The following is a 15,255-nucleotide window of genomic DNA, read 5'->3' as shown; positions in this document are numbered from 1 at the left end:
CCTACACGTGCCTGCGATGTGCTGGCAATCTCCTCCTCAAAACTCCTTGGCCCTGTTCACTTGCCTCACCGAAACTTTCACAGCCATATTTCATTGCTTTTGCAAGCAACTACAAGTCATTAGTGTCCTCTCAGCCAGAAATACACCTACATTTCAAACTTTCTGCCTATTATGTTTCTATTGCTATATTCCTCCCGTATTACCAACAGGTTCTTTGAGCTTTATGTAAATGAAACCAACAAATGACAATATCATTAAACCAGCTCAGCCCGAGGCATTCCAGGACACCAGGTATAACACCAATAGTTGATCTAAAGAAAAAGAAAAAAAAAAAAAAGGATCTGGTACCTGCTGCAATAATGATATATGGGTCCTTCAAAAGTGTCAGTAGCGGTGTCCCCTTCTGACTCTATGAAACAAAAGCTTGGGATTAGGAAAGGTAAAGTCTCATCCGTTGCCTAGAGTGTTTTACCTTAATACTTACTTCTGCCTGTGCTCTGGATGGCTGCAGAACAAATAATTGAACAGCTGTGAAAAGAAATCAATACTGTAACATTTCCTCAATAAGGGGGTTCGGTGGTAGTAATACGAAAGGGATGTGCTACCTGGTGATACAGACCCTTCATAGTTACTGACCTCCATCTAACAGAGCTAGTGCTGCCAGCACCAGGAAGGGAGAACTCTTCCCCACGAACTCGTACATGACACTCCCAAAGGGTGGGCCCACTGCCAGCGAGAAAGAAAGGACACAGTTGTGAAGCCACGGTTCTGAACAAACAGCCTCTGCAAGGCTTTGGGCATCTTGCTAGTGGCACTCAGTGACCAAAAAGCTCCATTTTAAAAAGTACACCTAAACACAAAACTCATCGACTGTAACAATAACCATATTCTTCACTTTCCAAAATACTCTTGCCTGTAAACAAACCCCAAACATCACAGAAAATATTCCCTGACTTCATGTATCCATGCAAGAAGTGTGCTGCTGCAGGAAAAACTATTCTTAACATGCACCATGTATCAAATCCAGAGACAGTATAGCAACATTTCACATGATGAGATTCTCTGCAGCTTTCAGAGATCACAAGTACATGCATTGGGGGTGGTTTCTCTTACCAGCAGAGCCTCCATCTCACTGACCTAATACTCCCATGGCAAGGCCTCCTAGTGCAATTCCCATTGCATTGCCTCTCTCTTCGTCATCTGTATATACACTGGCCAGCATACCCATCCCTAAAATAAATAAATCAATAAATAAATCAATCAAAATTTCTGAACAGGCACAATGAAAAATGAGGTTCTATCATACAGTATTACTCAGGTAATTTAATGACACTCTCATTTGCTAGATTCTTTGTCCCTGTCCGTCTTTCTTTCACAGAGTTTTTGGACGATGCTTTTCAACTAGGTGAATACTTGTGAAAAGCTTTGTTCCACCATCTGTTAGTTATATTCTGAGCACTTGACAAAGGTCTGGGGACCACTCCCACCTGTAAACGTGGTCAGTGCTGTGCATGAGCCCATTTCATTACTTTGAAAATGAGTATTTCAAGTTCAGGGTCCAAAATTAGAGGATTATTTTGACCTTTGTCTTCACATGCCTCACTTCCACATTTGATGATAAGCCTTCATTTCACAAAAGGAAACATGAAGCCCAATTTCTTTGTGTTTTCTCTGAAGCATTCAGACACTGTAGAGGTAAATGCTGTGGAAGAGTCCTCATAGAAATTAATAATTTTCTTTTCAAATCAAGATTTGACTAGGACTCAGTAAATACAGTCCAGAGCTCTACAGTGAAACAAAATAAGAAAACAAAATATTGCATGTTTGATCATTAAGTGAATATCATGCATCACATGCACCAAAAGAGCAGAGGTCCTGTGCAGATGAACACGCTTAGAAAATTGTGGTTGACCTCAAATTGTTTGCTTGAACAGTTGAAGAGCAAGTTAGAGAACAATATCAGAACTCACAATGTATTTATGAGATCTGGAAAAATACTCAGGGAAAAAATAATAGGAGGCGATACAAAGGAGATAACACAAAGGTTTACACTTAAGTAGGAATGTTCACATGCACAAATGCAGGAGGGTAAAAAAATCATTGACAGCAATACAATATAGAAAGTTTCCTTTGCCTTTGAGATATGTGAAGTGACTCTTATTGCTGTTGCTCCTTTTAAGGAGTCAGAGCTTCTATGAGTGCTGGGTCTGGTTTTGGTGCAGCACAGGAAGAAAAGTGGGGGTCACTGGAAGCTATCCAGAGAAGAGCAATGAGGGTGAGCAAAGGCTTCGGAAAATATCTGAGGGACAACTGCAGGATTTCAATTTAAAACCATAGAAGAGGAAAATTATGCGAGATGTGATAATAGCCTTGCAATATGAAAAAGAGCCACAAATATTTTCAACAAAGATAAAGAAAAGAAACTGTTCTTCATGTTCTCTCAAGTACAGAAAGCAGAAATGGCTTACGTGACAGCAAGGAAGCTTTAGATGAGACATCAGAAAAAGCTTCCTGACAGTAAGTGTACTTAAGCACAAAGCTGGATGCTAAGGGCATTGCTGGAGGCTTCTGAGAAGATGCCTGTCAAGCATGCATGAGAAATGACAGATACAAAGCTGATTCTGCCTTCAGGAACGAGGTGGGCTGGACTATCTCTTGGTCTCCTCTGCTCTGTTTTGTAGATTGTCTGTGAAAAAAAGTCACGGACTTGTCTGACAGCTGTATCTCAAGGTGCATGCTTGCACAGGGACTGAGTTAAAGCTGAAAAATAACTGCTCATCCAGGCATAAATCTCTCTCCTTAACCACTGCTTGTTGTGCAGCTTCAAACCCATCTTAAGCACACGATGCTTCTTACTCCCAGCTCAAATGCTCAGTTTAGGGCATTGCATCTCTGCAGCTGGCTCAGGCAGTGCTGCCCAGATGTGGGCTGCAGCAAAACCCCTGCAAAAGGAACCCAGGAGTTTCTCTGGAGTGTATGTGAAACCTGCCTGTATAGCAGTCCAACTTGGAAGGGGGAATTTTCCCGACAAAGTCAAAAGACACACAAATTTATATCCCTGCTGCCATCACAGGAAATTTTTGAAAGGAAAGCTTGTGAAATGTTCTAACATTAACACATTATATTTTCTCCACTCTCAGAAATGGTTGAACAATTTGGGCTCAAAAACCCATCCTCTATTTCATCTACTCATTTAAAACTTACAACCTTATATGGGAAACCTGGTACAGGTAACCTGGCAGAGAGCATAGTAAGTCCTTGAAAACAATGTTTTATAACAGAAATTTCAGTAACAGACAGAGCTGCTGTCCCTACAATAAAAAGTACCAACATAAGTTCCTGATGACCTTTACAATGGCTAAAAATGAATTTAAAATGTTGAAGGTGCACACACGGAAATCCCAGGGAGAGTGCAGTTCATTTAGTGCTTTACCTTACCACCACCCTAATACCCAGGAAGTCTGAGAAGACATTTGCTTTGAGTTACTTGATATGAAACAGACAGAAAAAATGTGAAATTTATTTAATTCAGGATTTTTATATTAATTACTGAAACTCCACACAAAATACAATTCAGAAAGTTATTAAAAATTACCCAATTGCTGATCTGTATTTTACTCTGTCATCTCTTTTCCTACCTGCCACCGAAGAACAAGAGGAACCCACTCCTTGAAGGGACCTGGCAATAAACAGCAATGTGTAGCTTCCAGAGAAGGCAAACACTACAGAACAAAAAACAGAAGTAAATCTTTTAAATTAGGTTAACTCTAACTAGTTTAAAAAGTTAGATTTCTTTAAACTATCACAAAAACTTCATGCAATTCAGCGAAGTGTTTACAGTGACTTGTGCCACTTTCAATGCTAACTGCATTATTTTCTCTTATTGCATTTAGATGTGTCAGTGTTGAATTGCTCTCAAGTGTCTAAGCCTCCTGGTAACACAGAACCCAAATGCACAAGCAGTTTTAACTAATTACTTGAGATTTGATTACATCCTGCTCTGATTCAGCTACACACAGAAGGAATAATAAGACCTTTCTTTCCAGCCCTGCCTCCCCGTGGTGCTTCATTTAAGGCTGCCCAGTCTGAAGCTCCAAGCATTCGGGGAAAGCAGGATTTAACAACCCCACCCCTGCATTCACGCATCCTCCGATGTCTCCTCCAACAGATGAATGAGTGGAGAAGGGTTTTACCTTGGTGCTGCCAGCTCTGCAGTGGATGATGCGCAGCACCACTGGCTGAAGATGCAAGGAAGCCAGTTCCAGCTGTTCAAGGGCTGTAGCAAGCAGAGCACCAGAAAATCTGCACCTGAGGACATGCCTCTCTACCTCTCCCCAAGAGATTTAACCCCTATCTCCACTCTGCCTTTTGGGACAGAGCCCCTGGCACTCCTCAGTCCAGCTAAATTCCCCATACATAACATTGGGAAGTAGGAGCATCCCACAAAACCAAGCACATCTCTGCTCGTAGAGCCTATGTCGTGGTCAGTGTCATTAAATCTACAGTGAGGCTTTAAAAACCTTTTTTCAGCTCCTACCTCTTGGCCACCTAAGGAATTCTGCCAGACAGGTTATAGCTGGGGGAAGCTGTCACGCACCAACAAAACACAAGATCCACACGTGCTTCTCCTACGTGCCCTGTGGCATTGTGCCTCTTGGGCTTTTCATCGCGTTACTACAATCCCTATCCACAGGGACAGCAAAAGATAGAAGAAAAAAGTATGCCAGCAGTACTCCCCTTTGTCATGAATTACTATTTTATCTGTATCCCAAACAAAGTGTGTCTAACATGTTCCTAAAATCCAGAGCTGTCAGGCACTCTAGGACAGGTATTCTTCTCTGGCACTTCTGTCTTCTTGCTGTTAGGAATATTTTCCTGATATCTAATCTAAATTGACACAGATTAAAGCTTGTTATTCCTTCTCTTATATACAGTGGACATGGGAAATTGTTTCTTTCCTGGTTTTTTCCATACATCTTACACCTGCCTTCTGACGCAAACCTGGTTCTTCCATTGTTCTTCACAGGCTCCTAATGATGTTCTCCTCAGTACTTTCCGCTTGAGCCACTACTTGCCATGCCAAAACTGACTGTAAAACACCAGCTCAGGCTTTATCAGTGTCACTTAGAGCAGAAAAAATGGTCTCACCTGACTTGCAGGCTATGCTTTTGTTTGCACATCCCACAGAGACGTTTGGCAATGCTGTGATACTGTTGACTTATATTTTACTCATGAGCCGCTGCAGCATCCCGTTCTTTCTGATAAGCCCCTACAGTAGCTAGTTGTTAAGGGCACTGTGAAATAGCCTTCCCATGGCTATCAGTTCAAAATTGTCTGAGCAACACCTCAGATTACAAGAACTTGAGAGAAAAGTCCAGCTAAGGAGACCAGCTGAGGTGGGAGGGAAGGTGATGCACACTCATTGTCAAATCTCATCAGCACCACCATTCATATGGAGCAGCTGCCCTTAAAGTATCCTTGGAAATCAGTCCCTCTACATCAACAAGAATTCCCAGTGATGATTTATTTTAGATCATTTATTGAAAAGTTACACCTGGACCAGACCAAATAAGATGTGGACACTTACTGATTGTTGACACAAACATGATGCAGAAGCCAGCAAACAGTGGAATCTGGTAGCCTATTCTGGAAGACAAAATGAACATTCACATTTCTGGGACTGTCTCACTGATATTTTGAGTTAGGCTTACTCATGTGAGCAGACACACTGCAAAAACCCAACCTCTAGTTCCTTGGGAGGCTTTGAACTATTTATTGTGAACCACATGATCAACTTTGTCCATGATACAAATGCATTTTCATCTGGCACAGCGGACTTTGTATGTGAAATCCCTGGAAGAAATCCTTCTCTCATTAGCATCTGATTGCCCTGTTCCCATTCCACCATTAGTTGTTCCCTAGAAAGTCCCTCTGGGCCTCCGTGGGGTTGCCAAGGATATGAGAAGAGAAGATTTCTCTGAGCATGCTCAACTTTGAAATACCTCGGCAGTGTTTCAATGCTCATCTGTCAGGAGACAATGACTATAATGAGACGCAGTCAAATCAATGGCTTTTTTGCTGGAAAAATTTGTCAACAGCTTTATTGGGAATTCTGCCTCAGCCAAGAACACTAGAAGCACCTCAAACTGCCTGAGAATAATATTTTTGCTTTCCATGTTTTAGGAATGAAAATGGAGCTGATCAAAGCTTTCTTCATCAGCCTGCTTCCTCATTAGGACTCTAAACAGCCTGTAGAAATGCCTGATTGCTATTAAGTATTTCAAATGTCCAGGAAATAATTTTCTGTCTGGAAAGCAAATGCATTTTTTAAGCAGCTAAAACTGAAATTTCAACAAAAAAAATTTTATAATGTACTATTTTTCATGTCATTAAAAATCCACCCTAGAACCAAAATCACTACACAGGTAGCCTGAAGAGAGTCTATATATTCTATCCAGCTCACTTTTTTCATAGCTTCTCTTTTTTTTTCTGTAAGACTGTGCATCTCAAATGTATTTGCAAAGACACTGTTTAATGGCCAAATTCTTCAGTCATGGATGATGATTTTCAAAGGAGCCCTGATTGATTTTAACTTCCAAGGAGCTGTCAGTGTTGGGTGTTGGGCATTTGTATTGGCAATATTGACTGAAGTAGGTTAATCAAAGAATGGAAGAGTCAACAATGGTCCTTTAAATTTTTAATAATAGCAGTCATGACATAGGTAAACCAAAATAATTACTCTGAGCTTTGTTTTTTTTTAAAAAATATTATTTTTATACATTTAAGGACCTTGGATAAAGGAAAACTCTCTGAAGCACAGGCCTTGATGTTCATTATATCTCACTGTAACATTTGTCTCAGTTTTGTGAATGAAAACAATCTAGCATGCACATAGCTACACACCACAGAAACCTCTAATGAAGAGTATTTTTTCTTTCAATATCATCACTACATTAAAATATGACAAAAAACTAGTGTGCAGATTCTTCTAGCTGAAATTTGTAAGTGGACATCATATGAGACTAGTTGCTCATCTGGTACTTAACAGGGTTGGTATCTCCAAAGAAAATTAAATCCCTGGCACTATCACAGATTTCCTCTGTGACCTTATGACAATCATTTTAATCTCTCAGCATCTTGATATCTGGCCTATAAGAAAGTAATACTACCTTTATTTATCTGCCTTATTTAAAGTGGATGATTTTTCTAAGCTGGTACACATTTCTGTTGCACAGGAGGTATTGTGCAATGGGATGCTAATCTCCACTGATGTTGCTATGTACACGAGGAAATAAAAAATTACCTGTTACCAACTTCTCATCTGCCTTGCAGCTGAAGTGTGCGCTTCCGTTCCCAGCGGGCTGAGGTAGAACAGGCCACAGAGAGATTGACCATCACTGCCTTGATTTCGAATTTTTCAATTAAAGAACTTACAGAGATTTAAAAAAGCCCTAGAGGTGTGGCTACTGCTGCTGGTGAGAGACACCATCTCTCTCTGTGGTATGAAAGCAAAAGTTGAATGTGCCCTTATGCCTTATTCTTTGCAAAGTAAGGTAGGTTTGTGTCTGCTTCTGTCAGGGCCATCGCAGAGGTATCTAGGATTGACCCTGCGAGGGAGAAGTCTGTTTTCAGTACAGAAATCAGCAATTTGGAGCAGCAATTTGCTCCAAGCACACTGAAATAAACTTCAGTTATTTGCATGAAGACAAATGCCATCCAAATTGTCTCCCACATTCATGTTTCTGTCACTAGATCAGAGATGTGAGGGATGAGATATTCCATAAACATTAATGAATTAAACAAAGAGAAGGACTGTCACATTAGTTCTAAATGATATTCTGTCAAGCTAAAACCCATTTCAATTCTTCCAACAGGCTTCCTACACTTGGAAAATTTCTGATGGTTGAAGGCTGTAAGAAAACAAGTACTTTGGAAGTCACTTTTAAAGCTCAATGAAATGCTCTTAATCTTTGCAGTCACAGACAATATTCTTCCTTAATCCTGGACAAACAACATCACAGCAAGGTGTGAAATGATAGGTAGCAGAGGGTGATGAAGGCAGAACTGGAGCAGAACTCACGTCTCACTCTTGCTACCCAGCAGACCATGATGCTTTATCACTCATACTGAGGTGTAAAGCACACCTTTTCCTCCACACAGAAATTAATTTTTTCAGAACTAGTGATCTGTCATACAAGATGATTGAAAGGTACATGGGTCAGCACAGGACAGGCATTTTTGCTGAATTGAACAAGTCATTATAATCATCTGAAAAGCTGAAAATAGCCTGGAGCTTCACCCACAATTTGGAGATGCACAATCCTGCTGTGCTGCCCTTGCACAAAGTTCCTGAACCTCTAGAAGTTGTGGTTGTTCTTGCTCAGGGGAGTCTTACCCACATCCATCTGACATTTAGCTTGATTTGCAAATTGTCCTGTCCTGCATTATCTTAGCAAACCCTGCCTTCGCCTGAAATAGCAGTGCTAATTAGTTGGCAGTTGTGCTACCAGAAACATCTAATCTGCAGCTGCACTCCCTGATCTGTTCGACAGATATTAGAGAGCACAGATTGAGAGTTTCTGCAGAACAATTGCACTGCATAACACAAATAATCACAAAAAGCCGAGGCACTACCTGTGCCAGCCAACTATTCAGTGATTCTGTCCCTTAGTCCTTGGACATTCTTGTTCTTGCTATGTGAAACCTGTGCATATGCAGCTCTACTTCTCAGCTATGACACTGCATACTCCATGACAGTTATCTCTACATTTTTTTCCCCCCGCATGTGTGTAACAACAGAGACTACTACAGCCTGTCTTCTCTCTCCTTTTTTCTTATTACCACACCCAAGCAGGTAATTCTCTTGGGCATTCCTTTCAAAAAAATTCCAAGAGAACCTGAAGCAGAGTCCAGCATGTTTCACCAAGGCAGCTAAAAGTGCTTCCTACAAGTATTTCTGACCTCTGAAAAAGGCGGAGTCATCAGTTGAAGGACACAGAGGAAAGGCTACCAGTGCTGGAGAATGCCTGCATTACTCCATTTTAGTCCCACCTTGGCCCCAGATGGCAGGACTGTTTGGAGGAGGATTATACCCATTAACAAGGTTACCCTGCAAAAAGACAACTGATTGATGGATCCTGTGCATCAGTAAAATAAAGGTTACACTGACCAGCTTAGCAGCTGTGGATGATTAGAGCCTAATTATCCATCAATTACAGTGCTGCAAATCCACTTATTTCAACCTTGTTGTTACAGAGGTACCTCTGCAAGCACCCCTTGTCAAATCTGTCCTGGTTGGCAGTCTGGCAGTCTTCTTCACTGCATGAAGATCAGGGAGGGCATATGGCAAGAATAATATTTCCCTCAGGGTTATGAACTGCTGAACATGTGTGAAGGTAAGGAAGAATACGCAGGATCAGCTGGGAGAGGGAGCATGCTCCGCGTGTTCTGCACCTCCACACTCCATGCTGTAGCACAGGGTAGGCAGGGGGGCTTTGTCCAACCAGCAGAACTGGGCATTTCAATCGCCGAAAGGAAGCCTTACACAGGAACTGAACTTTAACAAAGTAGTTACAAATGCTTTTTACTTCTCTCTTTTCATTCCTGGCATGTATGTTGCTCATGCACATACCACGGTCACATCGACTCTCTCATGCAAAGAAGTTCAAAGCTGTAGTCAGGCAGGTGGAAAAATGATGATGAAACTGTTATTTTTTTAAAGGATTTTTGAGGCTTGGATAAGCAAAAAGCTAAATGACATATTTTTTCAGACTGAGAGAGAGAGAGAGACATGACAAGGGAGACATCCACTGGCTATAGTGGATGTCCTCCTTCACAGAGCTTGGTAAGAGTTCGAAAAAAAAAAAAGGGGGGGGGGTATCAGTTAGCTACAGAGAGCACAACAGCCTTTTGCCCACTCTCTTCGCTGGAAAGGATTAGGCAGAGCCAACTGTGTGTTTTGTCTAGTACTCTACCAAAAGAGCGGGGCTTTAAAGAAATATTTTTAGCACAATTTACTTCTTGAATTACACCAATTTTGAAATTTATTTTTAAAAATCTATACCTCCAGTAGTTACAGAAAAAGGGGAAAATAGCCTACAAACCCCCCGTAATACCTAAACCGAAGTAATTACTGGCACAGACTCATATGAATAGAACATCCTGTTGCATTCCGTACGAACTCAAGCACTCAGAGCCGTTGCCTACTGAAAGCCAGTAACAATTCCATACCTGGTTAAAAATCTAAATTACTCTTAAACAACTGTATTTGACTGGAAAATAAAAACCACAAATGCAGTGTGTCACTTATTTGAAAAACAAATTTACTGGGCATCTTAAAAAACCATGTACACTAATCTTGAGGTAAGCAACCAATTCTCTTTAAGCTGTGATATATTGCTGAAATTTTGCAAAAGCAGTAACAGCATAAAACAATTATCACTAGGCAGCTTAACAGTAGTAAGGAAGAGTCTTTATAATGGTAACCCAGATATTTTCTGTTTCATTTGCAATGATTACAATTTTCACACTGCTTTTTTTCATATACGTTGTTATGAGGAAATGTCAACTAAGATTTTTTTTTTGCCGACGACTTCTACAGTTAACTGATAAATGTGTTAACTGATATTTCTCACCAAACATTTCTCAGAAGAAAGGCAGATTCTGATACCAAGATACAAATAAAGCATGAAAGAAAACCAGTAATCCTTAAATCTAATTTAAGGCCACTTTACCATTCAGGCCCTCATTTCTGCTCTATGAGAGAAGAGTCTGTCACACAGGACACAAGGATGATGCACTCTCTGATTTTTCTTCTGGCACTTGCTGGGCATCTGAGCTTGCAAACCTGTTGCTCAACCCCATGCAAAAACCTGTAGGCTGTTTCCAAGAGGAAATAGCTCACAGCACTGATGTTCACACCAGTGTGCTGCCTACTTGGCTTCTAACAGCAAAGGGAAATGCTCCCTCTCTGTAAGTCCTCAAGGCCAGGTTGGACAGGGATTTGAGCAACCTGGTCTAGTGGGAGGTGTCCCTGCCCAGGGCAAGGGGGTTGGGACTGGATGATCTTTAATGTTCCTTCCAACTCAAACCATTCTGTGATCCTGTGATCTTATGATGCGACGCTACAAGAACATCTGCCACTCCGTTGCCTAATCTAAGGACACGTCAGGTGTGTCCCAGCAGCTGGCTCCAGAGGACAGGTGTTACCTCGTGCCTTGGCACAGGCAGCACCAGGCTCCAGTCCTGAGATGCACAGGCACGCTGGGAGGCATTGGTGGGGACACGCACCTTCCTCCTTAGGCAGATGTCTACCAAAGAAGAGCAAAGATCGTATCTATAGTACAACATAACCGTGCTACTGAAAAAGCCATCGAAGACATGGAGCGTATCATGGCCTTTCTCCTGTTTTGAGAGGTTGTGGAAGTGATGATGCTAACAGAGAAAAGTAAATATCAACAAGGCAAGACTTCAGACGTCTAGGAAAATCCAGAAGAATACCTAAAGAACTATTATAAAAATATTATTTGATGTCACATTATTTGCCTGTGGATGAGCTATCACACCCTCACAAAACGATACAGAAAAGCCAGGTAACAAAAATCTGCTTTCCTCCTCAACTTGCAGCAATATTTGTGGAAAAGTAATTTTGCAATGCCATACTTCTACCTGTGCAGGTGGTATGCAGTAGGAGATAAGGTGAAAAGGGGGAGAAATTAAACTATCTCATTAAAGCTTTTGTGTGTAGATCAGTTCCACAGATAGAGTACAGGTTTTGAATTCATAACACCATGAGTCGAACTGCCACTTGTTGGCATTCTCTTCTATCAGAAAAGCAGAGAAGAGTGGGTTACTCTTCTATTAGATTGAAATTCAACACTTAGACAATATATTTAGGAGCTGTAAAATGTAATAAAGGTAGTTCTGTCTTCAAAACCCAAAGTGCTAGTGTGTTGGTTGTTTTGCGTATTGTCACATATGATAGGCATTGACTGCTTAAACAGAAGTGTTTTACAGGGATAAACTTCTGCTGCATATTATTTCTTGAATGAAGAAAATCTCCTTGGTAAAAACAATTTAAATAAGAAACATTAAAATTAGTGACTCGACTAAATACAATTTGGATTGATCTCATGTTGTTTCCAAGGACTGCAGCTGCCTCTGTGGGGAACTGTTACACCAAATGCTAGCAACAAAATCAAATTAATTACTAACCTGAAAACATTAAATGATATTATAAACACTTTTTAGTCACTGTGTAAACATCATTAGTGCTCGGATTTGTAGAGAGGTGTGTAAGTCATTGACACTGGTGCTTATACCCTTGATCCTGGCTCAGACAGATTTTCTGTAGAGTACCATTGAAACATATTTTGTTCAAGACATCATATATAGGCAAGCATTTAGACAACAATTTGTAGGCTGGGCTTAGTCATGTACTGATGGAAATCTGTGATCCACTGAACTTGGTGGCAAAGTGTGGCACTTGTTCATTTTTCACTGAAGTCCACATGAATTTCCCACTGATTCTTACCTCAGAGTCAGAAGACTCCAAATCATTGAATACCAGGTCGCACCAAGACCTGTACTTCTCTACAAGACCAAGGGAGGGATCTGAACCCTGCCTGTGTTTTCGATACCACGTTTGCATAAGTTAGGTGTAACAGGTACATCAACAATTCACAGTGCTATGTTGCAGTGTCTTTTGGCCCCATATTAACCGTACTAAAGACTATTCAACACCATTTCAGTAAAAGTTTCTCTAAAAACCTGAGCTCTCAGGAGCTGGAGGAAAAGTGTATGATACTGAACATATCAGATGGCTCATGCACCGTTTACCGGTTCATTTCGGAAAGGACGTACGTGTTTAGAAGCATTCACCAAACATATTTCACTAGACTATTCCTCCAGATAAAGTGAGAAGACCAGTAAGCCAGGGCCACAACTGAGTTAAAAATGCTGTGTTCAAAATGCCAGATGGGACTGAAACATCAATATAAAATCCTATCTGAGCGATGCAGCAGAAGTAACGTACCTGTTTGTCAGCGGCCCTATGAAGGGGTTGGTGATTAGCTGTACTGTTGCTTTTGAAGCAAACAAGAGACCGACTTGAACATTTTCATTCAGCAGGTCCTTATCTTCCTTCGGGCAGTCAGACGGGGAAGGAGTCACATTTACTGTCATTTGTTCTGTCTGAGTATGATGCAACTCTCTGGGCTGTGTCTTATCAGATTCGTTTCCAGTAACCATCGTTGAGTTATCATAGTAGGAAAAGATGCTCTGAAAATTGTCCATCGTTGTTGAGACTACATTAGGTTTAGTAGTCTGGATTTCTGTGGCATTTCTCTCATGTTTGATGCTGTAAAGGTAACTGGGAATTATTGGCACTGGAAAAACAAATAGAATATATTGGCATCTTACTATCAGGTTATTTGTAAATGGAATCACTGAATTTTCTTGTTTGCTTAGTATTGGCTAGGAAATACGAGGCTTCCCTACAGAGCACATTAGCAAGGATTTTGAATGGTGGAAACACAGAAATGAAAGAGAAATTTTCTTGTGTGAAAATAACCCCACACCCATAACTCAGGAAGGGCAGTTTAAAACAAAAAGTTCTTTTATGGTAGTCTTTATTGTTTGCCAGTTTTCATAAACAAAAGATTTTCTGTACAGACATCGTTCAGAAAGAAAAATACAAAAAGTATCAAACCCCATGTCTCTGTTGTGGGTGACTGCATAAAGCCATTGATTAGATTGTGAAATGCGAAAGATGAGAAAAGCATTGAGACTACCATTACATCAAAATATAAAAAGTGTAATAAAATGCATTTCTAGAATAAACCACAAAAATATTTATAAGTCATATCCTTAAGAAGGTAAAAACACACAGTACTTCTATAGTAAATAATCAGAACTAACGTGTTCTGATTATTTTGTTTGCATATCTCATTATTTTTTAAAAAATTGTGTTGAAAATATCTTCCAGAAGGAACTTTCTTGATACTCTTTGGAATCTTAGCTGCAACTTAATTGCATTAATATGTAGCTCGGAAATTAGCATTTCAGAGTTTGTAGAAACAGATGTCAGGTTCATTCAGCTTAACATTAGGGACAGAATCACACCTCCTTGCCTTGCACTTCTTCCTGAAAAAGCCTACTCTTTCAGTAAGTCTGCAAACTATAATAATTTCTAGGCCTTCTAGCATACATATTACTAAATAAGTAATTAAATAACTTTACAAGAAAGTTTGCTTACATAAAAAAAATTCAAAGTCAACTAGATAAAAATATCTATGTTTTTAGTTAAGGTCTACATTGTGGTATCAGCTTTTAAGCTGAAGTCCCCCAAGAAATTCAGGAATCTGACTGAGAAGCTGACACTGCAGCATCGTCCAAGAGCTGGCTCTGCATAGCCTCATTCACTTCCCAGAGAAGCATGTGCACTTGTGTGGGTGTGCACAGCCACGAACCACTGGTTTCATTGAACCTTTTTCTTTAAATTCATATAAACACTTGAATACTAGGACTTCCAGAACTAGCACTGAAAAGTGTTCAAGAATTTTACTTGAGTAGATTCTTAAATCTTGCCTCTCTGACACTGACGCCAGTAAAAGCTGCATCCTTGATCAAAACTTTGATTATTTTCTCAAACCAACTCATAGAAGTGCTTTTCTTAAAACCCAGTTAGATAGTTTTCTTATTAACCTATCATTTTAAAACCAACGTGGGGGGAAGAGGGACTATCTCGAGGAAACAGGCATCTCCAGTGTTATCTAGCCTGTTGTTTCAGTTGCGCGACCACAGGAGAAAAAACGATGATGAGCTAAAAATACTGTTATCTGTCGTTCTGTGAAGCATTAGTGACGTTTAGCAGAAAGAAAAAGAATTACGAAAACCTTTTTATACCATTCCTTATCCTGCAACTAATATTGAAATAAAGCGCCACTTTTTGTCTATTTGCAACACCTAGAATGTGTTTAAAACAGGAAAAAAAAATCAGTGCTTAAAAATATTTAGTCTGAGAGCACTAATCATGCATTCAGGGAGTACATCTGCCACTGGAGATTATAGATCGGGAGAGGGGTGGAAAAAAAACCTAACAAACAACCCAAAAGGGAGCAAAACCAGCCCCAACCCCGCACTCTACCTACCGACTACCGTAAGCAGCATGTTGTCCAGGAGCAAGGCGATGAAGACGATGAGCAGGATGAGTTTCCTGGACTGCCGGCTCTCCCGCAGCCAGCGGAGGAGGCTGAA

At 40.5% G+C, this 15,255-nt stretch overlaps 1 protein-coding gene across 1 annotated transcript in view; it reads right to left on the bottom strand.

The window, feature by feature from the left end:
• SLC18A2 (solute carrier family 18 (vesicular monoamine transporter), member 2) overlaps positions 1-15,246 on the bottom strand; it is a 28,068-nt gene extending 12,822 nt beyond the window's left edge. The window contains exons 1-8 of the mRNA XM_009875318.1: positions 15,150-15,246; positions 13,034-13,385; positions 5,588-5,646; positions 3,639-3,722; positions 1,138-1,230; positions 637-726; positions 485-528; positions 349-409 (exon numbers count right to left, since the gene is read on the bottom strand). Of these exons, the coding sequence (XP_009873620.1) occupies positions 349-409; positions 485-528; positions 637-726; positions 1,138-1,230; positions 3,639-3,722; positions 5,588-5,646; positions 13,034-13,385; positions 15,150-15,168 (802 nt within the window). The 5' untranslated portion in view covers positions 15,169-15,246. The remainder of the gene's footprint in view (positions 1-348; positions 410-484; positions 529-636; positions 727-1,137; positions 1,231-3,638; positions 3,723-5,587; positions 5,647-13,033; positions 13,386-15,149) is intronic.
• Positions 15,247-15,255: the final 9 nt, after the last annotated feature.

Source organism: Apaloderma vittatum, unplaced genomic scaffold, assembly GCF_000703405.1.
Source record: "Apaloderma vittatum isolate BGI_N311 unplaced genomic scaffold, ASM70340v1 scaffold26828, whole genome shotgun sequence".
NCBI classification, from domain to species: domain Eukaryota; kingdom Metazoa; phylum Chordata; class Aves; order Trogoniformes; family Trogonidae; genus Apaloderma; species Apaloderma vittatum.
The sequence above is the reverse complement of the archived record's forward strand: the minus strand, read 5'-3'. Positions and strand labels throughout refer to the sequence as shown.